At 44.8% G+C, this 27,943-nt stretch overlaps 3 protein-coding genes across 10 annotated transcripts in view; 2 read left to right on the forward strand and 1 right to left on the reverse strand.

Annotated features, from left to right (window-relative positions):
• The window catches only part of ADCY3 (adenylate cyclase 3), an 80,810-nt gene extending 70,199 nt beyond the window's left edge, over positions 1-10,611 (forward strand). For both annotated transcript variants that reach the window (XM_020870406.2, XM_070450941.1), the window contains 10 exons: positions 552-668; positions 2,916-3,175; positions 3,490-3,555; positions 4,972-5,053; positions 5,975-6,133; positions 6,629-6,775; positions 7,337-7,456; positions 8,983-9,106; positions 9,736-9,860; positions 10,429-10,611. In XM_020870406.2, coding sequence (XP_020726065.1) covers positions 552-668; positions 2,916-3,175; positions 3,490-3,555; positions 4,972-5,053; positions 5,975-6,133; positions 6,629-6,775; positions 7,337-7,456; positions 8,983-9,106; positions 9,736-9,860; positions 10,429-10,611 — 1,383 coding nt within the window. The remainder of the gene's footprint in view (positions 1-551; positions 669-2,915; positions 3,176-3,489; positions 3,556-4,971; positions 5,054-5,974; positions 6,134-6,628; positions 6,776-7,336; positions 7,457-8,982; positions 9,107-9,735; positions 9,861-10,428) is intronic.
• Positions 109-24,653, reverse strand: CENPO (centromere protein O). Of its 7 annotated transcripts, none has more exons than XR_011482129.1 (9): positions 24,353-24,653; positions 24,072-24,181; positions 22,676-22,833; positions 15,516-15,633; positions 14,570-14,829; positions 13,478-13,649; positions 12,578-12,741; positions 5,253-11,200; positions 109-687 (listed from the first exon to the last, which is right to left on the reverse strand). XR_011482129.1 is itself a non-coding variant. In XM_020870410.2 (8 exons), exons 2-7 carry the CDS (start codon positions 24,115-24,117, stop codon positions 12,605-12,607), a joined length of 891 nt encoding a protein of 296 aa, XP_020726069.1. In that variant the 5' UTR covers positions 24,118-24,181; positions 24,353-24,653; the 3' UTR covers positions 109-11,200; positions 12,578-12,604. The 7 variants fall into 7 exon arrangements, 5 of the variants coding, with proteins under 5 accessions (XP_020726069.1, XP_070307070.1, XP_020726067.1 ...); XR_011482128.1 differs by having other exon boundaries at positions 109-4,046; XM_020870410.2 differs by having other exon boundaries at positions 109-11,200.
• PTRHD1 (peptidyl-tRNA hydrolase domain containing 1) lies at positions 24,606-27,943 on the forward strand. The gene is made up of 2 exons (XM_020870412.2): positions 24,606-24,891; positions 27,465-27,943. Exons 1-2 carry the CDS (start codon positions 24,640-24,642, stop codon positions 27,633-27,635), a joined length of 423 nt encoding a protein of 140 aa, XP_020726071.2. The 5' UTR covers positions 24,606-24,639; the 3' UTR covers positions 27,636-27,943.

The following is a 27,943-nucleotide window of genomic DNA, read 5'->3' on the forward strand; positions in this document are numbered from 1 at the left end:
ACTGGCTCCAATTGCAAAGGACCCAAAGCCAGACACAAGGGATTAAGACTTTCTCCTATAAGCAGTGGGTGCCAGGCAGAGGTTTTGATCAGAATGACAAGGGAAAAGCAGCATTTTAGGACATTTAATCTGGCAGGTAACTCACAAGAAACTTGGGGGTTTTAGGTACACTGACCCAGGGAAGGCAGGAGGAGCCAAGCAAAGTCAGCCGGCCCTGAAAACTCCCCTGACCTGGCTTCACTGCCCAGAGGCCAGGAGTGGACTGCTGCTGGAGGGCCACCCACAGGCTCCGGGCTGATCCCTGAGTGGCTCTGGGAAGGGCTCTGATATTTGGGTCATGGTGTTGTCACCCACACCTCCAGCAGCACCAGCAGGCTGAGCTGGGATCCATGTGCCTTCTCAGTTCTGCTGCAGTCGGCTTTTGGTTGACGCACATGCACAGCACTGCTTCCCAGGTTCCCGGTGAGTGTGGGAGCAAGCAGAGTGGTTAGCCATGTTTACAGAGGAGAAGGCTGTCAAGGCTCAAGGCCCTTGAAATTCCATGCTTGTAGGCCTTTCCAAAGAAGCTCGTGGCCTTCTCTACTTGGATCGACCGGACACGCTGGGCCAGGAACACCTGGGCCATGCTGGCCATCTTCATTCTGGTCATGGCAAACGTGGTGGACATGGTGAGCCCCCGCTGTCCTGCTGAAGGGACACCCGCTCTCAGAGGAGGCTTCTGAATTGACCTGCCTGAGCAGTTGCCAGCCCACCCTGTCCCCCCAGCTATCCACACTGGCCGCTAGACACAGGTTTGAGTGGCACTTGGGTTCCTAACTGATCATCCTGACCAGCAGGGTCATCTCCCCAGGGTACCTCCCAGACTGCCTCTCTCCCCTGCCCAGCTCCTTGCTCTCCCCACATCCAGGAGCCCAGCTCCAGGACCTGTGCTGGGGGCTTTACATAGGTTGATTCATTTAATCTGTATAATAATCCCAAGAGGTCGGTATCATCTGTAGTTTCCTGTGAAAAAATGATGCTCAGAGAGGTTAAGTCAGTTGTTTTAGGTCACACAGCCAGTTAGTAACACAGTGAACTGAAGCAATTCTAAACCCTGTCCTTTGTTTTCTTCCTCTATGTCTCACTGCTCAGGGGCCCCAGTACTCTAAGCTTTCTGCGTGTCTTAAGTGTCCCCTAGTGAGGCTAGTGTCAGGCATCCAGCAGGACAAGGGAGATAAACCTGCTCCCCGAGAGGAGCGCTCCTGTTGGGCCTTCATCCATCTGAGCAAGGCCAGACCTTCCAGAGGTGGGTCACTGGGGGCGGCTGCCTCACTGAGCCCAGGAGGCTGGTGGCAGATTTACTCCTCTGTTGGGGCTTCCCTGGTGGCTCAGATGGTAAAGAATCTGCCTGCAATGCGGGAGACCTGGGTTCGATCCCTGGCCTGGGAAGATCCCCTGGAGGAGGGCATGGCAATCCACTCCAGTGTTCTTGCCTGGAGAATCTCCATGGACAGACGAGCCTGGCAGGCCACAGTCCATGGGGTCGCAAAGAGTTGGACATGACTGAGCCACTGAGCTCACGTGAGATCTGCTCTCCCCAGTTCCTGCAGGTTCCGTGAAGGGGCAGAGGGACAGCTGTGGGAAGCCACCAGCCAGTTACTGAGCACTGGGCACTTAGAGCTGTCACTGGTGTTCTCTTGTCAGGCCTCACAGCTCCCTCCATTGTTGGTAGCATGAGGTGCACCCTCTTAATTTAAGAGTCCTATTTTGAAAATAAAACATTGTTTGCGTTGTTCTCTTTAACACTGAAGCACAGGAGAAAACTCAGCATGAAGACTTATTCAGCAGCATATAGGTGAGAAGCCCTAGGCTATTCGATCCAAGTTCAACAGGAATGGGGTTCAGAGCCCTGACGTGCCCACAGGTAGCTGGTGCCCACAGTGCAGGGAAGAGAAGGCCCAGGTCTCCTGCGTGTCAGGAACCCCTGGAACCTGATGTCTGGGTCTGGGGACCGCTATCTAGCAGGGTTTTGGACACTTACAGGACAGCAGGAGGTCCTGTCACCAGGGGAGGGGTGAAAATCTGGCTAAGTGTAAGATTTTCCCCATGCTAGAGTCACATGCTGAGGGCTTTCCCAAAGCCAGATAATGGCCAGGGGGTGAAAGTGAAGAAAAGTAGGTCTGATTCAGTTTATGGATGCACTTTCCATTGACCACATTGCCCAGCAGCGGGACTGGCAACCAGACTCCAGAAAGGAGTCTGAGTGGGGACTGGCTGCCCTCACAGTGAACTGTGAGGGGGCTGACTGGCTGACCCAGAGCTCCTCTGGGGCAATAGTGCAATGTGGGCTAGAGCATCTTGGGCTTGAAACCTAAACCCCAGATTCCTAGTCTGGCTTTACCACCTGCTAATTTTGCTCATTTGGCCAAGGGTGGCCTATCTGTTTTATATGATCGTGTGTGTGGTGTGTACTAGGTCGCTTCAGTCGTCTCTGACTCTGTACGACCCCATGGCCTATAGCCCTCCAGGCTCCTCTTGTCCATGGGATTCTCCAGGCAAGAATGCTGGAGTGGATTGCCCCTCCCTTCTCCAAGGGATCTTCCTGACTCGGGAAGATTGAACCCGCATCTCTCATGTCTAACCTGCATTGGCAGGCAGGTTACCACTAGTACCACCTGGGAAGCCCCTTATATGATGGTAGCAGTACTCAATACACAAGAGAATTTCCATGGTCATCATCAGAGATGAAGGTAAAGCTCTTAGCAGGAATTACTGACTTGTGCATTACTGTCCCCTGGTAAACTTTCCCTTCTTGATCGGGGTTTCTGAGGGAGCCATGGACGTGGCAGCTGCCACGGCCCAGCCTTTTCTTACCAGTGTCTGCTGTCCCCTTGCATCCCACGCTCTCCCCATCTACTCATGGTCCTGGCCTCCAGCTCAGCTGTCTCCAGTACTACACAGGACCCACCAACGGCACTGCAGAGATGCAGGTGGAGGATGGCTGCGTGGAGAACCCCAAGTATTACAACTATGTGGCCGTGCTGTCCCTCATCGCCACCATCATGCTGGTGCAGGTCAGCCACATGGTCAAGCTTACACTCATGCTGCTCATTGCGGGTGCTGTGGCTGTCATCAACATCTACGCCTGGTGCCCCATCTTTGATGACTACGACCGCAAACGCTTCCAGCAACACGAGTAAGATGAAGCCTGTTTGGAGATCCGCATGGTCTCCTTCCTCCCACCCGCCTCCCCAGTCCCCGATTCAAGCATGGTCTCCTTCCTCTCACCCGCCTCCCCAGTCCCTGATTCAAGGTCACGGGCCTGCAGTGAGCTGGCCATCTGTCTCTAGGGCTCAACAAAGGCTTGTAAGGGAATCAGGGTTTGTGGCTTCTCACAGATTGGTTGGCTGTGATCCCAGGACAGATCCTGTCCCTTTTTGAGAACTGAAAGGCCCAGGTCACCTCAGTGTTTGGCTGGGTCCAAGTATGTGCTGTTATCTGTCTCAACAGCTTTCCGATGGTGGCCTTAGAGAAGATGCAAGTGTTTTCCAGCTTGGGGCTCAATGGCACTGACAGGTAAGCGTGTCTACTTTCCCGTCCTGCCCTGCGTTTCTGGTCCTTCTTCAGGGAGACAAAATACAACAGGGTCTCATCCTTCCAGAGGCACACTGTATGGGATGTTCAAGCTTGAAAAGTCAGCATGTTTCTGTGGGAGGTTGGAGCAGACTTTAGTGCTTATCTGGACACGCTGGCCTTTCCTGAGGTGAAGAGAATGCAGAGCGGTCTAGAGGGTAGAATAGAGAGCAGGCTGGAGAGGTGGAGAGAGGAGCAGCCACATGGATGACAGCTGCGGAACAGACCTCAGAAGCCTGAGGAGGAAGGACCCTTGTGGCATTCAGACTAGAACACCTGGATTCTTTCCCCACCACAGTAGTTCTCTGTGGGGTCTCAGCAGGCCAGTTTTCCTGAGTCTGTGTCATCTCTTAAAGAGGTTATCAGTAGAATTCTTCAAGATCCCGTCTTAGCTTTAAAGTTTTAGAATGTTACGATGCAGTGACTTGACTAGACTTTTAAGTAAGTTAAGAAAAAAAAAAAGAAAAAAGATTAACAGAAGATGGATAGAAGACTTGAATAGGCCTTTCACAAAGTCTAAATAGGCACTAGTAAATTAAGGGCATTCAAGTAATTAGGGTCATACAAATTAAGACCACCAGGAAAGACTGTCACACACCAACCAGTATGGCAAAAATTAAGAAGTCTGATAACATCATGGATTATGGTAACCCATACATTCCTGCTGGAAGTATAAATGGTACAACCATCTAAGAAAACAATTTGGAGTTAATTAGTAAAGGTGAAAATAGACCTCAGTAACTCCACTGCTATGTATCCATGTTAGAGAAATTAATGTACATGTTATTTGTCCCCAGATGTATGTACTAGAATGTCCATAGCTGCACTGTTCATAATAGCCACACATGTACAAACATCCAAAACAAAGGAGAACCCCAATGAAATTAAGACTAAATGGATATGTACATTGTGCTATATGCATATAATACCAACTCAGCTCCACGCAAAAATATGGCTGACAGTTATAGAAAAGCATGGTGCAACTGTGCCCTCATCCCATCACTGAAATGTTAGTCTCTCCTTTCTCCAGATTCCTACATGGTTGCGACTACAGCTGTGATCACTCAGGTGATATGGTGTTTAATAAACATCTAGGAAGCAGCTCTGAAGGCCTGACATGGATTCCAAGTGCAGCCAGGACTGGCCAGGAGTTGGCTGGCAGTTAGGACAAAAACCCAGTGATTTCAGAAATTTTTACTGCCCAGTGGGCATCTGGACTTTATATGAAGGTGCTGAAGCTGCTGAGAAAGGTTTCTGGGGTGATAGGAAACAGCATAGGTACGTTAGAGGGGATAAAAACTCCCTTGTCAGCAGAGGGCAGCATGGCGCACTTTCAACTGAATTCTCTGGGCCCCACAGGCTGCCCCTGGTGCCTTCTAAGTACTCGATGACAGTGATGATCTTCGTCATGATGCTGAGCTTTTACTACTTCTCCCGCCATGTGAGTGCCTGCACACCCGCCCCTTCTGTGCCGACTTCTCAGGGCCTCCTGAGAAGCAGCCCCAGGATCTAAGAATCCAAGCTCCTGGGGAATGCCGTTTTCCTTACCCCACATGGCATGTGACCTTGGTCAGGCCACCACCTCTGCCATTTTCTGGTCTCTTCCTCACGAGTATTAATACCAGAAAAACAGTTCTTACCTCTTGCTCTGATCTGCTGATGAAAGCCTGGGGTTGAGGTACAAAGCCTGGATAAAATCTCTAATTTCCTAGGCCAGGGGCTCATGGATCTCCACTCATCCTGGCTCTGGGGGTCACTAACACACTGACTACAGAGCCAGAAAGGGAAAGAAGCTGGTGAAATTTTTGTTTGGTTAAAAGGAAAAAGAGGAAGAGGGAGGGGAGGTACTCACACAAGGGACTTACTTTCATATTAGCTCAGGAGCCACCCAGTGGCTTGTCAGAGAACTGCAGCCACCCCCAGCCACTTGTTGGCAACTGGAGCCTGCTGCAAATGAGGACTTGACTTCTCTGTGCTAAGAGATCCCCATTGCTGCCACCACCCACAAGGCTGATCTGTAGCTAAAATGAGGTCCCAGGAGGCCCCCTCACATCCTCCTGTGACCACAGAGGCTGGGATCCTCACCCCAGCTGTAGGGTGTGGCCTTTTTTTTGATGAGTCTTTCTGGGGCTCATTTCCCCAGCTATCCAGCCATCTCCATCTTCCTTTCAGTTTTTCCATGTTGGAACCTCTCAAGTCCCCATTTTTCAACTTTTTTTTTTTTGGATGCACTTTATGGGATCTTAGTTCCCCAACCAGGGACTGAACCCAGGCTCACAGCAGTGAAAGCACCTGGTCCTAACCACTGGGAAACCCGAAATGGCCAGCTTAGGGCACACACCTCGCCTGTGTCTGTCCATAGGTGGAAAAGCTGGCACGGACACTGTTCTTGTGGAAGATTGAGGTCCACGACCAGAAGGAACGTGTCTATGAGATGCGACGCTGGAACGAAGCCTTGGTCACCAACATGCTGCCTGAGCATGTGGCACGCCATTTCCTGGGGTCCAAGAAGAGAGATGAGGTGAGGCGTGGCCCCATGCTAGAGCCATGGGGCTGTCTTCTGGCTTTCTGCCCTCTCGTGACATGGCCTGGGGACCCAGGTTGGGCTGGACCTACACAGCACCACAGTATTAGAAGTGAATCTCTTGGTGAAAAGCACCACTGTAGACATTGTTTCCATACGCCATAATTTCTGTAAGGCCCGTTTCAGAAGATGAGGCCTTGGCAGAGCCCACCTTTCTGTCAACTGTGATTGTCTGAGTGGTTCTCACACCTCACTTCCCAGCTTGCCACTGCCCTCTTTCCTAGAGCTGTGGCTGTTGGCAGGAACTAGCAAAGCTCTTTTTTGGTTTCCAAAGTTGCAATGAGCTACTTTCTAATAATTCAGTCAGGATAGTCTGGGAGACAGGTGTGTCCAAGAAGCTGAGTGCACGTCATGGGTGTGAAGGACATTCATTTCTGTAGCATATCATTCACTTTGACTGTCTTTGAGCGTTTTGGCCCTGCCTCTCTTCAGGAACTGTACAGCCAGTCTTATGATGAGATTGGAGTTATGTTTGCCTCCCTGCCCAATTTTGCTGACTTCTACACAGAGGAGAGCATCAATAATGGTGGCATTGAATGTCTGCGCTTCCTCAATGAGATCATCTCAGATTTTGACTCTGTGAGTGACTACCCTGGCCCCCGCACCCTGCCACAAAGCCAGCCCTTCCAGATTGCAGCCCAAGAAGTTTGGGAGTTACTTTGGCTGCTGTTTTCCCATAAAAACTCCTCCTCAAAACGCATGGCCTTCTGTAGTTGTCTGGAAATGTTGGGTCCCAGGTGGGAGCCTGGGAAATCACCTACAAGCTCATAGGATAAGGTCTGGCCAAAACAAGATTCTGCGGCCCCTCTGGTTCCTCTTATCCTCAAATTCAGATTCAGCAAACATTTATCAGGTATTAGTAACTTGTGTACCAGGGGAAATGCTTTTACATACACGCTCAACACTTCAAGACTGGCCCTTTTATCCCTGTGTTAATGTGGTAGAAACTGAGGCTCAGAAAATCAGGACATTGGCCCAGGATAACATGGCACGTGTTGGCTAAATGAAGCTTTTATAGGAAAACATCTCTTAGATGTTTCATGGGTTTGTTGTTAAAAAAAAAAAAGGGCAGATCTGTCATTTGGTTGGCTCATTCATCTCCCTTGACTGCTGATAATTCTCTCTTAACACTGGCCTCAGCTTCTGGACAATCCCAAGTTCCGGGTCATCACCAAGATCAAGACCATTGGTAGCACCTACATGGCAGCTTCAGGAGTCACCCCAGATGTCAACACCAATGGCTTTACCAGCTCCAACAAGGTAGCTAACCTGCAGTAGCTAGAGATGGATGGGGCAAGAGAGAGGCAGCCTACACATCATTGGTGGGAAATGGTCTAATAAAAATAGCTGCCATTAAGTACTGTTGTTGTTGCGTGAAGGCGTCCCTTAAGACACACACCAACTAGCACCATGCAGTACAAATATAAACACAGCTTTACTGAATTTAATGAGCAGAGAGGAGAAGACACATGACCCTCCTCCTGCACTCCTGTTCCACAGCTTAGGCTGGGCACAAGATGGTTTGTGTAATTGTGCACATGCTCTCTAGTTTGTTGAAATATATAGAGTTGATTTACAATCTTGTGTTCATTTCTGCCATACAACAAAATGATTGTTATATATTCACATTCTTCATTTTCTTTTCCATTATGGTTTATTACAGGATATTGAATAGTTCCCTGTGCTATACAGTAGGACCTTGTTGTTTATCCAGTCTCTGTGTAATAGCTTGCATCTGCTAATCCCAAACTCCTAACCAGCCCTCCCCCACCCTACTTAGTAACAAGTCTGTTCTCTGAGTCTGTTTCTGTCTCACAGATAAGTTCACTTGTGTAATATTTTAGATTCCACATGAAAGTGATATATGCTATTTGTCTTTTAGACCTAGTGTGATAACCTCTAGGTCCATTCATGTTGCTGTAAATGGCATTTTCTTTCTTCATGGCTGAGTAGTATTTCACTGTATGTATACATGTGCCACATCTTTATTCATTCATCTGTCATTGGACATTTGTTTCCACATCTTCAGTTCAGTTCACTCAGTTGTGTCCTACTCTTTGAGACCCCATGACTGCAGCACACCAGGCTTCCTTGTCCATCACCAACTCCTGGAGCTTACTCAAACTCATGTCCATTGAGTCAGTGATGCCATCCAACCATCTCATCCTCTGTTGTCCCCTTCTCCCACCTGCAATCTTCCCCAGCATCAGGGTCTTTTCCAGTGAGTCAGTTCTTTGCATCAGGTGGCCAAAGTACCGGAGCTTCAGCATCAGTCCTTCCAATGAATATTTCCTTTAGGAAATGTTTAGGACTGATTTCCTTTAGGATGGACTGGTTGGATCTCCTTGCTGTCCAAGGGACTCTCAAGTCTTTTCCAACACCACCATTCAAAAGCATCAATTCTTCAGCACTCAGCTTTCTTTTATAGGCCAACTCTCACATCCATACATGACTACTTGGCTATTGTAAATAGTGCTGTAATGAACACTGGGGTGCATATATCATTAAAATTAAAGTTTTCTCCAGATATATACCCAGGACTGCAGGATCATATGGTAACTTTTTTGAGGCATCTCTGTATGGTTCTCCATGGTGGCTGTACCAATTTACATTCCTACCAACAGTGTAGGAGGGTTCCCTTCTCTGCACTTGTTATCTGTAGACTTTTTACCAATAGCCATCTCCATTTTATGGATGAGCTTAAAAAGACATGTCTAGGACGGTGTTTATAAGCTAGCTAAAGGCACCCAGCTAGCCCTGGCGCTCACAGCCACTCTCTGGCACAGGAGGAGAAGTCAGACAAGGAGCGCTGGCAGCACCTGGCAGATCTGGCTGATTTTGCGCTGGCCATGAAGGACACGCTCACCAACATCAACAACCAGTCCTTCAACAACTTCATGCTGCGCATTGGTAAGGCCTCTCAGCGTGCCAATCCTGCTGTGTGCCCTTCTCCCCAAGCAGGGGGCTCTGCAAATCAGGGGAGGGGTCTTGGAAAGACCTGATGCACTTTGGGTGGGGAGGGTCACACTTCTCAAGCTGAAGGGAACTTAAGGGTCTTTAGGTCAGTGATCAAACCAAAAATGTGATACTCAGCCATTCCTGTCCCATGCTGTTTATGATGGCCTCCCTTCTGAATCTGGCTGGGGCTTGAGTTTGTCTCCCTTTCCAGGGAATCTTCTGTCACTTCAGTCTAGCCCATTAGGATTAACATCACCCATCACACACTTTTGGGGAGGGGGGTTCTCAATCCTGGGCAAGGTCACAGGAGACTTGAAGTACCAGGTGGGTGGCAAGAGAAACTGGCAACTTCTGCACTAAATTACTTAGCACAGCAGGGTGGCTGATGTCTGCAGAGCAGTGAGGACGAGAAGACTTGATTTCTGTCCTCTGGGAATTCAAGAGTCAGGCTTGATGAGATTGGTTATATAACTAGGAGCTTTGTGGCTGGAGTCAGGTGGAAATTGTTGAAAGGAGCTGGTGGCTTCTGCGAGCTCAGCTTGGGCTGAGCCCAGTTCTGTGCCCCCACCCCCCCCCCCCAGGAATGAACAAAGGAGGGGTCCTGGCTGGGGTCATTGGAGCCCGGAAGCCACACTACGACATCTGGGGCAACACAGTCAACGTGGCCAGCAGGATGGAGTCCACAGGGGTCATGGGCAACATCCAGGTAGGTCCAGGGAACAGAATCAGAGCAGGGCATGTGTTGCTGGGCACTGCGGCCTCTGTTCTGTGGGCCCACAATGTTAAGCGGGTAGTGTTGCAGTCAAGAGCAAGAGTGGGAAGAGCTGCCTCAGTAGAAGGGAGGAAATATTTCAACTCTTATTTGCAAAATGTAGGTTTAAGTTTTGGGTAAGAACATCCTGCCTTTTGATGTGAACTAGCTGACATTTTGGGCCTCCAAGTGCTCCCCTCAAAACCATCTGATCTTTGTCACTGGGATCTGGCAGGAAAGCTCCACAAAAAAAGGCAAAGAAGACAGAAAAGCAAGATACAAGTTGCCAAACAAGGTGACCTATGGCTGACCTCCTGGAAGAGCAGGCAGAAAGGCTACCTGTGGGAGAGAGGAGGGCTAGGCAAACCTTCTCTCCACCCCCAACCCACCGCCATCTGTGCCCAGGCTGAAGGGGACAGGAGGGGAGCCCTGCAGACCTGAGTATGGGAACTGTGCTGGGTGCCGCCAAGCCCCTCAGCCCAGGCTCACTCTCTAACCCCAGGCTCTCGGTTCTCCTCTGTAGGTAGTGGAAGAAACCCAAGTCATCCTTCGAGAGTACGGCTTCCGCTTCGTGAGGAGAGGGCCCATCTTTGTGAAAGGGAAGGGGGAACTGCTAACCTTCTTCTTGAAGGGCCGAGATAAGCTGGCCATGTTCCCCAATGGCGCCTCAATCACACTGCCTCACCAGGTAGTAGACAACTCCTGAATGGCCTCCAGCTCTACGAGAACCCAAATGGGAGGGAGTTTATTTCTGGGAATCAAAGAAAGGCCTTGGGAAAGGACATGTGACCAAGTCCCAACAACTCAGGCTGTTGAAGCGCACTCACATAGACTTTAGGTTTAAGAACTCTCCTTCAGCCTTCATCTGTCCGTGGGCGTGCGAGCTCTGGGGGCGGCCATCCTATTCCTCAGCGTGCCTCTAGCTTCCCCAGAGTAGGGCTCACAGTCACAGTACTGGAAGGTTCCTTCCGGAGCCCTAAGTCTCACCAGCCCTCTTCCACCCAGAGAGGCCACGGCCACTGTGAGTAGAAAGGGCTGCCAGAGGAGGAACAAGGCTGCTGCCCCTGTGCCTGGCTAGAAGCACGGGTGGAGCACCTCTGCTTCAGATGAGGGCCGCCCGCTGGCCACCACTCGCTCCCCAGCTAGAACTCGGAAGCAGTGCTTTTCAATCTGAAGACCTGCTTATCTGTGGTCCGAGTTAGGTGAAATGGCCCTTGTCCTGATAAATCTTGAAAGGTTCTTCTGGAACCCGTCACCTTAGTCATGGGAGCAGAAAGTGCAATATTTCCTTTTACCTGGTGGGTGGGAGGGAGGGAGGGAAAGGGATTTCTGAAAGAAAAATATATAAACAGATCTTCTACATTTATATTTTTAACTTTCTGTTAAGAAAACATTCCAATATTGCCTTGCCTTTTGAGCTCTTGCTACAGTCGCCTTTGCTACTGCTTAAAGAGAGAATTTACAGGTATTGATAAAGAACAAGACTGTTTTATTAAAAGCTTTATTCAACTTGAATATGATCATTTGTGCCAATTCTGTTAACAGCCCTCATCTGAGAAGTGCTTTGCTCTCTCCCACATTGGTCCTCATGTGCCTGGAAGGCAAGAACTTAAACTACAACCTCTCTCTCATCCTTAGGCTGCTTCCTTCTAGATGGTGGTCCAAACTGGCTCGACCATCCCCCTGTGCTCCTCCCAGAGGTACCTGTGGCACCCACACCTACAGGTTGCTGCTTGGCCATCAGCTCTAGGACAGGACCATTTTAGAGTGAGGCCAGAATACAGCTCAGGGTTTTGGACAGTAAGGGTAGTGATGACTCCTATTTATGACCTGGCAAGTGACAGGTTTTCACATCCATGCACTGGCCGTGCACATACTCCCAAGGCAAGGAACAAAAAAAGCCAGCAAAGTGGAGGCCATGGTTATGTGGAGAGGTGGTTCACTAACTGGACTAGCAGAGGATGAAAACAATTGCATGGCCAGGGCCTGGAGCTTACAGAAAAGGGAAGAGATAAAGGAGAGGGGTCCACTTCCTTTGCAATGATCAAGGTAATGAGTAGACTTCTGATCATGAGCTGACTCAATATATTCAGTGCTCTCCCAACTTGTTTTAGGAAACGACATTAGATACATGCAACCCCAATTACTCTATCCTTAGTACTCACACCACATTCTTTGCAAAGCAGTGGCTGAGAATATTCCACTCCAAACCAAAGATTAACCACCGTTCCCTTCTTAATTATATGATTCATGTCATATCACGAACCCTGAGAGTTCTAAGAACTTTCTTCTCAAAAGTCACAAATAAGAAAATGAGACAAAGTTAGCTGAAGGTTTCATAAAAGCTACATAATAACTCTTCAATTAAATGGTAATACTCCCTCTCTCACAAAATGCCTTCTGTAAAAAAATCTCATTTTCAGCTAAAACGTATGATTAATATCTCAAAAAGAAGAGATGATTTTGAGCACTGGAGCAAGTGACCAGGCAATTTTGGAGACCTATCCAAAAATGCCAGGGTCAACAGACCCAAACTTGCCCCTGACCATCCTGATAAGGTGGGTGTCTGTTTTCACTCCAGGGACAGTCCCCAGGAGAGGAGTCTGAGCCTTTCAACAGTTTTCCGTTCCCAGGACCTTGCCCGCAAGTGTGGTCAGTACTCGTTTACTCACTTCTGATGTGTTCCCAAAGAAAATATTCTAGGAGAGCAGGCTTATATCCAGCTTTTCTCCTTTTCTTGCAAATGATGTAAACACCTGATGTAGGGGCTTCGTAAAAAATAGGTTTTCATGGTCTGCTCGCTGTTCTTCCCATGTACTGGGTAATGCTTCCATCCCTGAAAAAAAAGAAAAGACAGGATCTGTCAATCTCACTTAGTGCAACTGAAGGAATCAGAATCTAGAGCACTAATATTTGGGACCCATGGAGCTTTTTTTTCGTTTTTGGTCTGGAGCTGAGAGAGGCTTGCCCCTTATTGGTCCAATGAAATTTTGAGACCAGAAACTTAGACTCTGCCCAGAGAAATCTAAATCCTATGATGTGAAACCTGCCTACTAAAAATATTTTATCCTTTTTCTCGTTACTGTCCATTATGTAACGTTTAACAACATAAGTCTCGGCCATCCCTGAAAAATTCCCATTCAGAGACCGGTCTCTGCAGAGCTAAGGGTATGCCGACTTGTCACATCTACTTGGTTTCACAGTGAATCGAGTCTAGGCTTTCGCCACCACAGCAACTCTATGATGCAACCTCATCAACTGTCTAAGAGGGGTTTCCAATGAAAACAAATCATAAGCTGAAAGAACTCTGGTGGCGGTGGACTGAGCAAAGGAGAAAGAAAAAGTTGAATAATTATGTTTACTACTTAACAAGGAGGAGAGGAAAAACTGACAGAAATAGGGCAGATATTCTTGGTATCTTACTGACTGTATTTTTTGGTTCACAGTATGGAAACAGAAAATAGTATCTCAACAGGACCAGCTGATACAATCTCACTATTTCACTCTGTTTCAATCATGTGAATAACACAGAGCATATTGTAATTTCTTCCTGGAGGCATCCTTCCTCTTACCTTGAGAAGTAACAGTGACGTCAGTTGGAAGGGTTGTTGTGAGGTCCTTATACAGCAGTCTAGCACAAAAGGGGAAGGACTGACCTTTCAGCTTCACTTTGTAAGTAAATGACAGCAAGTTGCACAATGAGTTCCTCTGCAAGGGCCCCACAAGGAAGGCTGCAAAGTCATTCTAATGGGGATGGGGATCAAAAGACACACAAAGTATATGACAATTACAGCTCTAAACGCAGTAAGTGGTTATGACACATCAAACATGTCTACCAAAAACAGGGCCCATTAATTAAATCTCAGAAATAAATGAAGGATAGAGAAAGGCCTGAAAAAAGGACAAATGATAGAGATTTATAAGATAATTAAGAGTTGGTAGCAGCCTAGAAGGCCTGTAGGAAGCACTTACTAAGTCAATGGCTAGAGACTGGGGAGACACTATTTCTGCTAAGAACTCAGGGGATGTCACATGTCTGGCTAAAATGCTTCATGTCTACATTCACATGTCAGTATCTAGCTGATAACCAGAAGTTTTGGTCATTCCAAATGCACAGAGAAATGCTAAGTTTGTAAGAGTCACTTATTCCCTGCTTGCATTCATTTCCATTTTTTCTCCCCCCCTTTTAAATGCAACCCTAGCTCAGTTACAATCCTAAGAATGCAAGCCTGAGCTTAGGCAAAGATGGACAGCATTCCTCTATGGCATTTTCAGAAACCATTATTCTGCTTTGCACCTATTCCCAAGGCTCAGCAAAGATACCTGGAACACAGTAGGTCATCTACTGGACCTCCACTGAATTAAAAATAAAGCAACTGTACGCTACCACTTTGTGAGAGGAAGGAAGGGTCAAGTATAAAAGCCTGAGAATCACCATGCATGAATAAATAATCCCTTCACCAGTACCCATGCTCAACACCATCCAGAGTTTCAACAGAAGAGGAGGTGGAAAATAGCTTGTGTGTAAATAAGAAATGAGCATTAGGATGACAACAGTCAAACTTCTGGCTTGGAATTATGAAGCATTCTAAAGTACAAAAGAACATGTCCCTTTCTTTCAAGTTTATCTGGGCTCACAAGATGCTTTATAAGACCACAGATACCTGAAGTCGATCTGCCTGGTACTTCCTCCCCGAGTAAGCATTTAGGTATTCGCAGAGAACAAACAGGAAGCGCTGAGTATTAGTCTGTAGGTATTTTGCAGATATCTCTTCTAGGGGAATGAAGACTGGAACCGAATGGTGATGTATCCAAAGTGGTTTCTCCATGACAAGGTCCACAAAGTAGGAATCCAGCAGGTTCCCCTCAAAAGCAGTGCTGATGCAGACACAGACTCCTCGGCTGGTCAGCTTCCCGCTGATCCCTGGGACAATTAAGACAGTGCCTTAAGGGACGTGAGGCAAAGGCAGTATCCTGTTCATCTGTGCACCCCACGCCCCTCAGCTCCACCTAGTACACACACCATGCGCTCAAATGCTCACTGAACGAATGTCTAGACTCTTCTGACTTTGACTTACTTTGAATCTGTGTTCTTAAAACCACAGAATGGTGGGGGGAAGAAACATTCTAAGTATCAAATTATTGAAGAAGAGATTTTGAAATTTTCCATTTATCTATGGCTCCTTTTTTCCTGAGTGTCAAGTAACTTACGGTAGTCCCCAGGGCTTCTCACAATCCTCTTTATGACACAGATAATAGGTAAGTAAGTCCTCATTTTAGTGGTGAAACAGAGACTTGAGGGGTTTAAACTGTTTGAACAGTGGCATCAGGCAAACCAACTGTACAGGAAGTTCTAGCACACGGTTTAGCACATGGCGAATCACTACAATGAATAGTCTAAGCCAGTCACCAACCAATCTGCTGCTGCACAGCGGCCAACTTTGCAGGTAAAGCTGCCTGTGAATAGCATTCCAGTTCTGCATGTGTATGTCGGGGGGTGGGGGGAAAAATTCAGTGTTAATGAAATAGGGCCAGGACTAATAACGCATCTTACAAACTATCTCACTAGAGAGGAGACTCAGACTGAAACAGGTCAGAAAAATATCATACCTGTAAAACGATATGCCTGCAGAATGGCTTTCACGTTTTCCTGTTTTCTCTCCAAAATTTCTTGCTCACTAATCTCTAATGTTTGGTCAGGTTCGACATTGGCAGTAGATGCTTTAACCTGCAAGACATGTAGCAGATCAATCTGGGTACAGAGGCGTAATAAAAGTCCCATGCCCTCACCTATGTGGGAAAAATGTAAATGCAGAGTATTTTTTTTTTTAATGTTATGAATCAAGAAATGCTACTGTGGCCAGCCAGCTGGTGCTATGAATTCACAGTAGAGGAAGAATCTTGTGGGTTATATACAGTAACAGGAATCAGAAGTAGAAAATGTGCCGGCCTGAAGAACAATGCATTTGGCTGCAGTATAGAGTCTTGTGAGAAGAGAAAGAAAAGGAGGTAAGGAAAGCCTAGGGTAAGCAAAAACAGCTGTAAAGAGGCAAAGCAAGGAAAGTTGGGTCAGACTGTGCAAGCTTTCAAGTGCCAGGATGAGAAATACTGATTATAAGTTGCATACTGTGAGCTACAACCCAGTAGATGCTATCAAACTAACTCCTTCTGAGACAACTACATAAGCTGATGAAATACCAAAAAGAAATGAGCAATCATGCAAGTAAACAAACAGAAAATGGCCCGAAGGCATCAGAGAACCACCAAATTAGCCAGACTGAAGACTAAAGATAAATGTGGAAGTTAGTTGGGTTTTCCCCCTCATAGTGTTGTTGATTTTTATCACACAGCATACAGGCCAAATAGAAAGCTGCAGGCTAGATTCTGCAGCACTCTCAGTGCCAGGGCAACAGAAACTGGAGATGGAGGTTACCAGAGCAGTCTTCCTATGGGCCAAGATATAGAAATGGGAACCCAACAGGCTGCATGGCACTTGTCCTCCAGGTGTAACAGAAAGAAGCTGCTGAAAATCAAAAAGCTAAGCAGACTGTGGAGGTCAGGGCCTGCCGAAGAAGATGGATCTTAACACATGTGTCCTAGCACACCCAAGCTTTCAAGTAAGGCCTCCACAAAGGACTACACCCTTTAAGTGAGGGCAAACCAGAAACAGATGACCTCAGCTGGTTGACAGTGATGTGCCCATACACTATCTGCCTGTCAGAAAAAAACTGAAATTCTTTCTGGAAGAAGATAGCATAGTTCAGAATCCCTATTTTTTTCAAACACTACCCATCACTGAATTAAAAAGAAAAATTACCAAGCATATTAGAAAAGAGGAACAGATGGCTGAAAACCAGAAGGAAAAAGAAGACAACAGAAGCAGATCTGAGGGGATTCAGCTATTTGAGTTATTATCAGACATAGTTATTAACACAGATTAAAGAATGGAAAATTCATACCAAAGGGCTGGAATCTACTAAAAAGAATCAGATGAAAATCCTGAATCCAAAAAATACAGTTACAGAAATCAGGAATTCAACGGGTTTAAAAGCTGACCGGACACATAAGAAAAGTGGAAAATAGGTATATTTTCATAGCTAGATTAAAGCAGAGTAAAGATATAAGACAGCTCACAGTAAAAACAAAAACTCCACACATGGAAGCCCCAGAAATAAAGAAAAAGGACAAGACAGATACATTACTTGAAGAGATCCTGGGCAAATTTTCCAAAAGAAAACTGCAAGTGATTAAAGAGTATTGTAACATAAAGCAGGATAAAGAAAGAAAATCAATCCTGGCCACATGATGATGTGAAACTGCTAAAACCCAAGGACAGAATCTTAAAAGCAGCCAGAGGAAAAAAGACAAATTATATTCAAACAGGAAGACTGACATCTGAAAGAAACCACAGAACCAGAAGACAATGAAAAAATGTATTTAAAGTATGAAAGAAAATAAATTTCAACCTCTAATTTGAATACCCAACAAAAATATCCATTTAAACATGAAAAACATAGTGAAATAAGGGTGCTTTTCAGACAGACAAAAATAGAGAATTTTCATTTCCAGCAAACCAACACTGATAATGGTACCAAAAGGAGCTACTTAAACTGAAGGAAAATAATCCCAGATGAAAATATGGAAATGCAGTACTAGAGAGCACTGAAAAGGGTAAATAGGTATATAACTTTATAGGCACAGTGACTGTACAATGAAGTGTTTCATAGAGTTTAATACATGTAGAATTTACATACGACAATAATAACATGAAAGGTTGTATGTGTGGGAAAGCAAAGATGTTAGGTTCTATAATTATCTATGAAGTGGTAAAGGCACTACTCTAAAGTATATTCTAGTAAGAAAAACAAGCCTGTTTTGTCGAGGATAAATCACTAAAAAAATGCTAAAAGTCATATAATTAACAAGCTAATGGAAAAGTGGAATAATATCCAAAAAGTAGCAAGAAGAGAAACAAAGAACAAATAAAATAGTAACATGATAGACGGAGATCTAGATATATTGCGTTATATCCTTTAGTCGCTCAGTTGTGTCCAACTCTTTGCGACCCCATGGACTGCAGCCCACCAGGCTTCTCTGTCCATGGGATTCTCCAGGCAAGAACACTAGAGTGGATTGCCGTTCCCTTCTCCAGAGGATCTTCCCGACCCAGGGATCGAACCCTAATCTCCTATATTGCAGGCAGATTCTTTACCGTGTGAGCTACAGGGAAGTTCTTCTAGATATGTTAGGAATCATTAAAAGTTCGTGGACTAAATAATTAAGACAAAGACAGCCAGGCTGGATTAAAACTAACTATATGCTACTTACAAAAATAAGAACTGTTAAAGTTATACTTGACAAAGTTGGCTTTAAGGCAAGAAGTTTAACTAAAATAAAAGGGAACACTGCATAATGATAAAGTCAAAGTCGCTCAGTCATGTCTGACTCTGCAACCCCATGGACTACATACAGTCCATGGAATTCTCCAGGTCTGAATACTAGAGTGGTTAGCCTTCCCCTCTTCCAGAGGATCTTCCCAAGCCAGGGATTGAACACAGGTCTCCTGCATTGCAGGCAGATTCTTTACCAGGTGAGCCACCAGGGAAGCCTAAGAATACTGGAGTGGGCAGCATATCCCTTCTCCAGTGGATCTTCCTGACCCAGGAATCAAACCAGAGTCTCCTGCATTGCAGGCGGATTCTTTACCAACTGAGCTATCAGGGATAGCTGATAATGATAAAAGGTTGCTGCATAAAAATAAAAGGCTTACTAACCAGGAAGATAAAACAATCCTAAATTTGTCTGTACCTACTACACAGCAGGGCTTCCCTTGTAGCTCACTCGGTAAAGACTCTGCCTGCAGTACAGAAGACCCGGCTTTGATTCCTGGGTTGGGAAGATCCCCTGGAGAAGAAAATGGCTAACCCACTCCAGTATCCTTGCCTGGAAAATCTCATGGACACAGAAGCCTGGGGGGCTGCAGTCATGGGGTCGCAAAGAGTCGGGCACGACTGAGCGACTAACACTTACTTACTACACAGCAAAACTGAATGAAAGGGGAAAAAATGTATAAATCAACAATCATAGTGGGAGATCAACACATTTACCCCAGTAACTAATAAGCTGAAGAAATGAACATCATGATGAACACATTTGGTCTATTTGATATATAGTGAGAATACAGTACCCAAAAATGTAAAATCCACATTTAATGAACATGGAACATTTATCAAAATTCACCACATGCTGGGTCATATTCTTCAATCACAATGGAATTAAGCTACAAATCAATAACTAAAAAAATTACTAACAAATCCAATTTTTAGATATTATGTAGTATATTTCTTAAACCGATGGGACAAAGGAGATATTACAATGGAAATAAAAAATATTTTGAATTGAAATGATAATGAAAACATATCAAAACTTGCAAGATATAGCTAAAGCCATGTACTATGAATATTTGTGTCCCTCAAACTTCATGCTGAAATCTGATGCCCAATGTGATGGTATTTGGAGGTGGGGCCTTTCGGAGGTGATTAGGTCATAACTGGAGAGCCTTCAATAGTGTCCTAATAGTGTCTGCAATTAGTGTCCTTATAAATGAGATGCCAAAGAACTAGCTTGCCCCTTGCGCCATGTGATGTTACAATGAGAAGACCACAATCAAAGAGGTAGTAAGGGGGACTCCCCTCGTGGCCCACTGGTTAAGAATACGCCTGCCAATGCAGGGGATGCATGTTCAATCCCTGGTCTGGGTAGATCCCACATGCCGCAGAGCAACTAAGCCCAAGTACCACAACTACCAAAGCCCATGCTCTGGAGCCTGTGTGCCATAACTAGAAAAGAAGTCACAAGTCTGTGCGCTGCACCGACGAGGACCAAGTGCAGCCAAAAATAAAACATTCTTTTAAAAAGAGGCAATAAGTCCTCAGACACTAAATTTGCCAGTATCATAATCCTAGACTTCCCAGCATCTACAACTGTGAAAAATATTTGTTGCTGATGAGCCATCTAGTTTACGTATTTTTGTTATTGTGGCCCATGTAGATTAAGACAGTATGCTTAGAGAGAAATTTATAACTTTAAACACATACAGAAGAAAAAAAAGAGATTTAAAAAACAATTAATTATTCATCCCAAGAAACTAGAAGATACATGCCATGTACAATGACTGGAAGGCACAATACTATAAAGATTTCAACTCTTTCCAAATGGATGTATAGATTTAGTGCAATCATCAAATTAAAGGAGGTTTCTTTTTGGAAACTGACAGCCAGTTCCCAAATTTACGGGAAATTTGAGGGGCCAAGAATGGCCAAGATAATCTGAAGAGTGACCTAAACTATAGGAATCAAAACTTTTCAGTAATAAACCTCTGGTACCAGCACAAAGACCAATAGACCAATGGAACAGAACAACTCAAAGATGGGCCTGCAGTGGAACCCAAAGATCCACTACAATACAATGGGGAAAGAGTGACCTTCAAGCAGTGGTACTGAATGAACTACATACCCATATGGAAGAAAACAACAAAGTGTGACCTTCAGGGATTTCCCTCATAGTCCAGTGGCTAGGCCTGTGCACTCCCAATGCAGGGGGCCTGGGTTTGATCTCTGGTCAGGAACTAGATCCCATATGCCACAACTGAGAGACTGCATGCCACAACTACAGATCCAGAGTGCCATTAACTAAGATCTGGCACAGCAAAATATATAAATAATGCTTTTAAAAAAGAAGTAGTATGACTTATATTTCACACCATGTTACACAAACATCAATTCCAGAGGGACTGTATTTCTGACAGTAAAAGTAAAATAAAAACTTTCAGAAAGTAACAGAACATCTTCGTGTTCTTAAGTTAGGCAGATATTTATTCAAAGGAAACATGAAGTTAGATTCTTAAATCAAACCTCATTAAAATGAAGACTTTCTCCTCATCACAAGATGTCACTGGAGAGTGAAAAGGCAAGTTAGTCTTTAAAAGAACATTTGGAATACAGATATACAACAAGGTACTTCTAACCAAAATGTGTAAAAAATTCTACAATTTAATAAGAGATATATGACCCAATAAAAATTCTGCAAAAGTTCTGAAAAGTTCATTTCACAAGAGAAGACTTTCAAGTGTCCAAAAAAGGTACTTAAAATAATTAATTAAAAGAATTCAAATTAATTCACAGTGACTTACTATTACACTCTCACTAGAATGATAATTTTTTTAAAACTGACAGTATCAAATATTGGTAAAGATGCAAAACAATGGAAACCCTATATACTGTTGCTGGTCATGTAAAATTAGTACAATCAGTCTCAAATTCTGTTTGACAGTATTTACTAAAGATAATCCTTGTACCCTGTGATCCAGCAATTCAACAGAAAAGTACATATTTTTACATCAAAAGATAGCAATAAGAATACTGCATTATTCTTAGTACCCCCAAAGTGAAAAAACCCAAATAATGTAAATGTCACCAACAGTTCAATCAGTAAATAAATTGTGGGATATTTTCTAAAATGGAATAATTATATAGCAATAAAAAAGAATGACCAGGGGACTTCTCTAGTCGTCTAGTGGCCAAGACTCCGCGCTCTCAATACAGGGGTCCTGGGTTCGATTCCTGCTCAGGGAACTAGATCTCATATACCACAACTAAAAGATTCAACACAACCAAATAAAATAAGTACATACATTGTTGCTGTTCAGTCGCTAAGAAGGACCACAGCATGCACCAAAATGGATGAAACTCAAGAGAGAAATCAATCCGCAAAAGAAGACAGAACAGAGTTCATACTTTTTTCATTTATATAAAGCTCAGAAACAAGTAAAACCAGGGTATGGTAACAGAAACTAGAATACTGTTACCTTGAAGGAAATGACTAGGAGGATGGAGGAGGGAGACTTCTCAGGTACTGGTAATAGTCTACACCTTGATTTGTATGGTACTTACCAGAGTGTGCTCATCTCTATAAAAGGATCTTTAGATTTTTGCAGTATATACACATATTTATCTATCTATATTAATAATAGATACAGATTTTTTCTTTACTAAAAAAAAGAAACAGAAGAAGGAGGAAGAGAAGAAATGGAGACAAGGAAAAGAGAGAGAAGAAAAAGAAGGAAGGCTGAGGACGGTTGTTGACAATGAGCAAGAAAACTTGTAATTTAATGAAAAATGTAGTATTTTATGAACATTTTCTTGGCTGTGCAAAATTTATTGGAAAATATAAATATTAGAAGAGAACCAACTAGCAGACTACTACAAAATCCTACCATCTAAATCACCTGGTAAATATTAAGAACCATGTGTATAATGTACAAGCTACGGTACGGAGGAGGTGGAGGAGGGGGGCACAAAGACAATCTAAAGAATTTGACAGGTTTTACTAACTGGATCTGGGCTAGAGAGAAAGCTTAAAAGAGGGAAGAGTCAAAGTTTACTGTGAAGTTTCAAGTTGGGTGAAAGATTCTAGAAAAATCTAGACTAATGACTCAAGTCCGGGTGAAACTGAGGTAAGAGGCTCATGTCCATGAGAGCAGGTTAAGAGACTATTATGAATTCACCTGGCCCATCAGTAAGGCCTGCCAACTATTAGATGATATTGCTATCAGCTGACTCTATAGGTGTGATCACTCGAGGAATCAAGGACTGAAACTGCTCCAGTTAAGACCACAGGTAAAACATATTATTCAAATTTGCTTATCCCAGACCATGTTAGGTTTTTACACTCCAGGAAAGCCTGCCAGCATCGATCACACTTCTACTCACTCCAGCTTGACGCTGTTTCACTTCAGCCCTCAGGTTATCTCGCAGACGTTCCAGTTCATGAATCCTGGCTTCAAGAGCCTGTGCATCCTGTGGCTCTTCCAATTTTTTATGGAATTTGCTCACTTGAGTCTCTAGTCTTTCCAACTGAGCTAAAACACCTGAGGGAAGTAAAAAGGAACTTTCAAACAAAGCTAAGGATTTCTAACTCCAGGAATAGGAAGCACTTCAGGGAAGAACAGATGGTGACCCTTTCCCCAGAAATTTGTGGTCAGTTAAACTGTAGACAACAATTGCCAACAATTTATAAAACAAGAGGAGCTGACAACAGAAGTCAATGGTCAGCAACCTCTTAGGCAGAACACTGACCTACTGGTGGTTCCTTATTAGGCCACTGTTCAAAAAGGGAATCATCTAAATATAGCTAATCTCAGTTATCTGTGATAATAGTGACCCAGAGGAAAACAGGGTCAGAAAAAGCTTTTTTTAAATTGGGTTTTATACACGTTTTCCCAAAGTGGTAATGCATAACTATTTCGATTTAGACATCCATAGACTTGAGTGAGTATTCTGAAGCCCTGAAAAGTATCAGGAGCATAGAACTATAAAGGCACACACTCAGAGAAACTGTCCACCAATATTACTGGGTATTAGACAGGAAAACAAGCTCACCAATGGATAGAAACTCGGGCAATCTCAGTTTCCAAGAGACTAAAGACCAATATAGTTGAGGTCCTAGTTTTAAAATGCTAATCAACTCTAACAATGAAGCATCTGCGAACATTTCCTACATATTAAGACACTTGCACTAGATCCTTTACTTGCAAAGCATGCAAAGAATTAAAGCATTTATATCTCCTATAATTATGCATCTGCTAAATGCTTCAATGAAAAAGCATTAAAACAATTACTTATCTAAGTTCCACAACCACCATCACAATGCTACTATTTCCTCCATTTTTCAGATGAAGCAATCAAGGCAGAGAAAGGTAAAATAACTTGCCCAAGGCCACAATATTTATAATGACACAGCCAGACTCAAACCCAGGTCTAACCAACACCGGTCACTGCCTGGCACGGCCCCTTCCACGGGAGTAATGCGGAAAATGGCCCCCCAAAAGTTCTGAGAAGAAAAGAAGGCTCACTGGCTAGAACTGCAGCTCTGAATACAAACATTTAGCATACTACCGCATGCAACCTACTGGTCCACAAAGGGAAAAGAGCTTAGGAATAAATAAAAGTCATTTTTCTTGCTCCAATGATCTCAGCAGCTGCCTTGAAGTCTTTCATGTTAGTTTCGTTCACCATCCTGCTCCCAAACTTCGGGTTAGAGGAGAAACGGGCTTTCAGCCTGAGAATTATTTTGAGGAGCAGTAGTTAAATGTGAACCTTTGAATACCTCCGCGAGACTCGCCGTCTTGTTTTAAAGTATTTGCCAGCTCCATCTTCTCCTCAGATTTTCAAAGGCCTTCCTAGAGAAGTGGTCCAGTCACCAGTAATTGAGTTATCCTTGTGGGCAAAAGAAAATGGCAGGAATGTATTCACACTCACGACAAACCCACAGGGCCGGCCCACACAACGCAGACACGCATCCCTGAGCCCCGACACCCCAAGGGTATTCGCTAGGATGCCCCTTCCCCGACCCGCCCGGCCCATCCCCGGGTCCGAGTCGGTGTCTACCTCCCGGTCCCTGCGCGCTACCGCGGCGCCACGCCTCTGGATCCCCTTTCTGAGTTTCCTCGCACACAGAAGGGACTGTTAAGAGGCCGCTCAACCTTCCACCCTGATCAGAGCCCGGTCCAACACTGGGTCTGTCTGTCCCTTTACCGCCTCTCTTGCTCACTCTAGTCAGGGCCAAGAATTCCCGCCATCCTCGGCTTCAAAACCAAGCCAAGCGGTCCCAGCGTGCTTCGCGCTCCTGCCGTACAAAAACATGGCAGCGCTCAGGGCTCCTCCCTGATCCCGGCATGCACCGCGGGGTAGGCCTGGCCTTTCAGCTGAACAGGAAGATGGCGGCCTCTGGCGGAGAGCCGCAGATCCTGGTACAGTACTTGGTGTTACGAAAGGATCTATCACAGGCTCCGTTCTCCTGGCCAGCGGGCGCACTAGTCGCACAGGCCTGTCACGCAGCCACCGCGGCCTTGCACCTTCACCGCGACCACCCGCACACAACCGCTTACCTCCGGGAGCTAGAGCGCATGCGCAAGGTGGTCCTTGAGGTGAGGCACTAGGCAGAGGGGTGGGACATTGAGGACGCTGGGCCGGAAGTGGGTGTAGTTTTGAGTCCCGGCGCCTAACATCATGGAGTGGGTGTGGCGTGTGTGTGTGGGGGGGCGGGGGGCGCCTAACATCATGGAGTGGGGGTGTGGGTGTGGGTGGGTGGATGTGCGCGCGCGCGTGGGTCTCACCTGCGTCCCTCTTAAATAGATGCCTGGTGAGGGCGGAGGACTTTCTACCCGCCTTCTACCTGAGCGCTGGGCTGGCCCTTTTAATGGCTGTGCTGAAAAGTACAGTCCTTATCCCTCTCCGAAAAACCGATCCAGAAGCGTAGGGACTCAGGGTTCCTTTCTGTAAGTGAAATCAAACTGAAGCATTTACCTGGGTCTGACCCCAAAATTTGAAAATAAACGTGAACCCTAGTGTGACTTGAACCTAGCATCAGAGGTAAGGTTCTTTTTACAGATGGCCAAACAGATCTTACTCTTATCTTCTGTCAATTCTGCCTCTAGAAATGTATCTTAAGAAAATAACAAGATGCATCCAAAGAGCATTGCACAAAGATACTCATAGGAGCGTTTTATAATAGTAAAAAATGTGGAAATCATTAAATTTCCAATATGATGAGTTGGCTAAACTTCGACCCTGATAATGTATTATTATGAAACTAGCCTAAATCGTGTTTTTGAAGTACATTTAGCTGGCGTGTAAGAGTGCTCATGACGTGGTGCTCGTTGAACTATATTCTACATACAAAATGATCCAGATTATGATAGGAAAAACTAAATACATCCAAGTATTAAATAGTGGAATTTTGTTTTCTTAGTAATGCTTCTCTTTTTACTTTTCTACATTAAGCACATATTTTTTTTAAGCACATATTTTATAATGAAAAAATGATTGCTTTCATTTGAAAGCAGCTTTCTTCTCATAAAATTTATCTTAATAACTGAGGTGGAGGGTTGGGGTAATTCCTTCTGGGCTAGCTGGCAAAAGCATTATTTTTCAAGAGAAAACTTGCTGTTGAGTGTTGAAACATCAAACAGTAACCTGGAGGGAGAAGTCCAGAGAATCTGTAAGGCAGAAAAGAAACATAGCTTTTCCTTTGGATTCTTTTTATAGAATTTTTATAGGAAGACTTCAAGAAATCATGTGGTTCGGACATCTCCCTCTCTCTTGCTTTTAGCAGATAAAAATATTTACCCCTTTTCTCAGATGAGACATCTGAAGCTCAGAGATTAAGTGACTCGTTAGCTGTGACTCAAGAAAGGGACTTAGGAGTCACCACTGATTAAATAAAGGTGCTCCCGTAGCCACAAAGACCAATAAGATATAAGACAATAAACTCCATTTACTGAGTGCTTACTGTGTGCCAGACACAGATATGAGCCTAATTTCACTGAATCTCATTACTACTAGGAAGCATTATCATCCCATTTTACAGAGGGGAAACAAAGGTTCAGTTAAGCCACACAACTTATCAGAGATCACACAACCAGTAAGTGGTGCAAAGTTAAAGTGTTCGTCACTCAGTTGTGTCCAGCTCTCTGTGACCCCATGGACTGTAGCCCCCAGGTTCCTCAGTCCATGGAATTCTCTGGGCAAGAATACTGGAGTGGGTAGCCATTCCCTTCTCCAGGGGATCTTCTCAACCCAGGGATCAAACCCAGGTCTCCTGCATTGCAGGCAGATTCTTTAACATCTGAGCCACCAGGGAAGCCCAGTAAGTGGTATAGCAAGGGTTTGAACTCACTCTAGCTTTACTATGCTGCTCCTGGTGCTGAAGAAGGAAGGAAGGGAAGTCAATGCATTCTTCTTCAGTATGCCCAAAGGACTCAATAGATTAAGAGTAGCAATCCCAGCATCCTCTACTTTGATAAGACAAACCTCTAGTTACCTTAGTGACTTCTGCCTTTCTAGGCAAAATACACACACACACACACACACACACATGTATACCTTATGCAACATAACACACTAGTGATCTTTATTTTCTGAGTAATAGCTTTACTATTTCCTATAATGGGATTCAGCATGGGTGATAAAGATGATGAGAAACAATTTCAGAAGGACACTGGAGAATCATTTGCCCACCATTGAGTTAACAAGGGAGAACTATCCCAGCAGTAAGAAAATCCTTCTTGGTTTGTGTGGACTAGGGTGAAAGTAGGAGGGAGGTGGAAGTGATGTGATTTTAGAAAGCCTTCCAGTAGTCAACTCTTCACGTCAGAGCTGGCTGTGGGATTAGTGATGGCTGTTTAGTCACCAGAACTAGGAAATGCATAGAGCATAATTACTGACAGCGCATTCCCTCAGCATCTCAGGAGGGGAGAGAAAAAAACTCCGTTTTATACACAGGAATATGAAACCTCACCCCACTCCCACCCTTTCAGGGAGTGAATGGCAAATGGAGTGATGAAGCTGTTGCTTCTGGAGACATTCTCTACAGCACCTACTTTGGTAGAGCTGTTCCTCCACTTTCAGTTAAGAGGAGTCCCCCTTCATACTTTTTTTTTGCTTTTGCTTTTTGTCACTTCCTAAGTGGGCTTTTCAGTCTGTGTTCTGCTCCTTTTAGGCCCCGGATGAGACCACCTTAAAGTTGCTGGCAGAGACGCTGCAACAGAAGAACATTGACCACAAACTGTGGATGGAACAGCCAGAGAACATCCCCACTTGCATTGCACTCCGTCCCTACCCCAAGGAAGAAGTGAGCCAGTATTTGAAGAAATTCCGATTGTTCAAATGACTGACATTATCCATTGCTTTGTATATTTGAGTATCAGCTGTATCCAGAAACTGCATGCCGTCCATCCCTAAGCACCGTGTACTCCTTTCAATGACAATTCCCTCTTCCTTTTAAATTATGGTAGTTGTTTTTTTTTTTTTCTTGGCCATGCCGCATGGCTTGTGGGATCTTAGTTACCCAACCAGGGATTGAACCCACATTCTTGACAGTGCAGAATTCTAACCACTGGACTGCCAGGGAATCCCCAAATTATGACAGTTTCTTGAAGGTCAAACACACGTTCATATTAAAGTTGTCATTAATAAGTA

Source organism: Odocoileus virginianus, chromosome 2 (assembly GCF_023699985.2).
Source record: "Odocoileus virginianus isolate 20LAN1187 ecotype Illinois chromosome 2, Ovbor_1.2, whole genome shotgun sequence".
In the NCBI taxonomy this organism is placed as follows: domain Eukaryota; kingdom Metazoa; phylum Chordata; class Mammalia; order Artiodactyla; family Cervidae; genus Odocoileus; species Odocoileus virginianus.

Excerpts from the sequence above, each read along its gene's own strand:
- PTRHD1 (XM_020870412.2), top strand. The coding sequence starts at position 24,640 with ATGCACCGCGGGGTAGGCCTGGCCTTTCAGCTGAACAGGAAGATGGCG. Across the intron at positions 24,892-27,464 it reads TGCGCAAGGTGGTCCTTGAG|GCCCCGGATGAGACCACCTT; the intron begins GTGAGGCACTAG and ends TGCTCCTTTTAG.
- CENPO (XM_020870410.2), bottom strand. The coding sequence starts at position 24,117 with ATGGAGCTGGCAAATACTTTAAAACAAGACGGCGAGTCTCGCGGAG. Across the intron at positions 22,834-24,071 it reads AGACGGCGAGTCTCGCGGAG|GTGTTTTAGCTCAGTTGGAA; the intron begins GTATTCAAAGGT and ends TACTTCCCTCAG. Across the intron at positions 13,650-14,569 it reads ACCAGGCAGATCGACTTCAG|AATGACTTTGCAGCCTTCCT; the intron begins GTATCTGTGGTC and ends CATCCCCATTAG.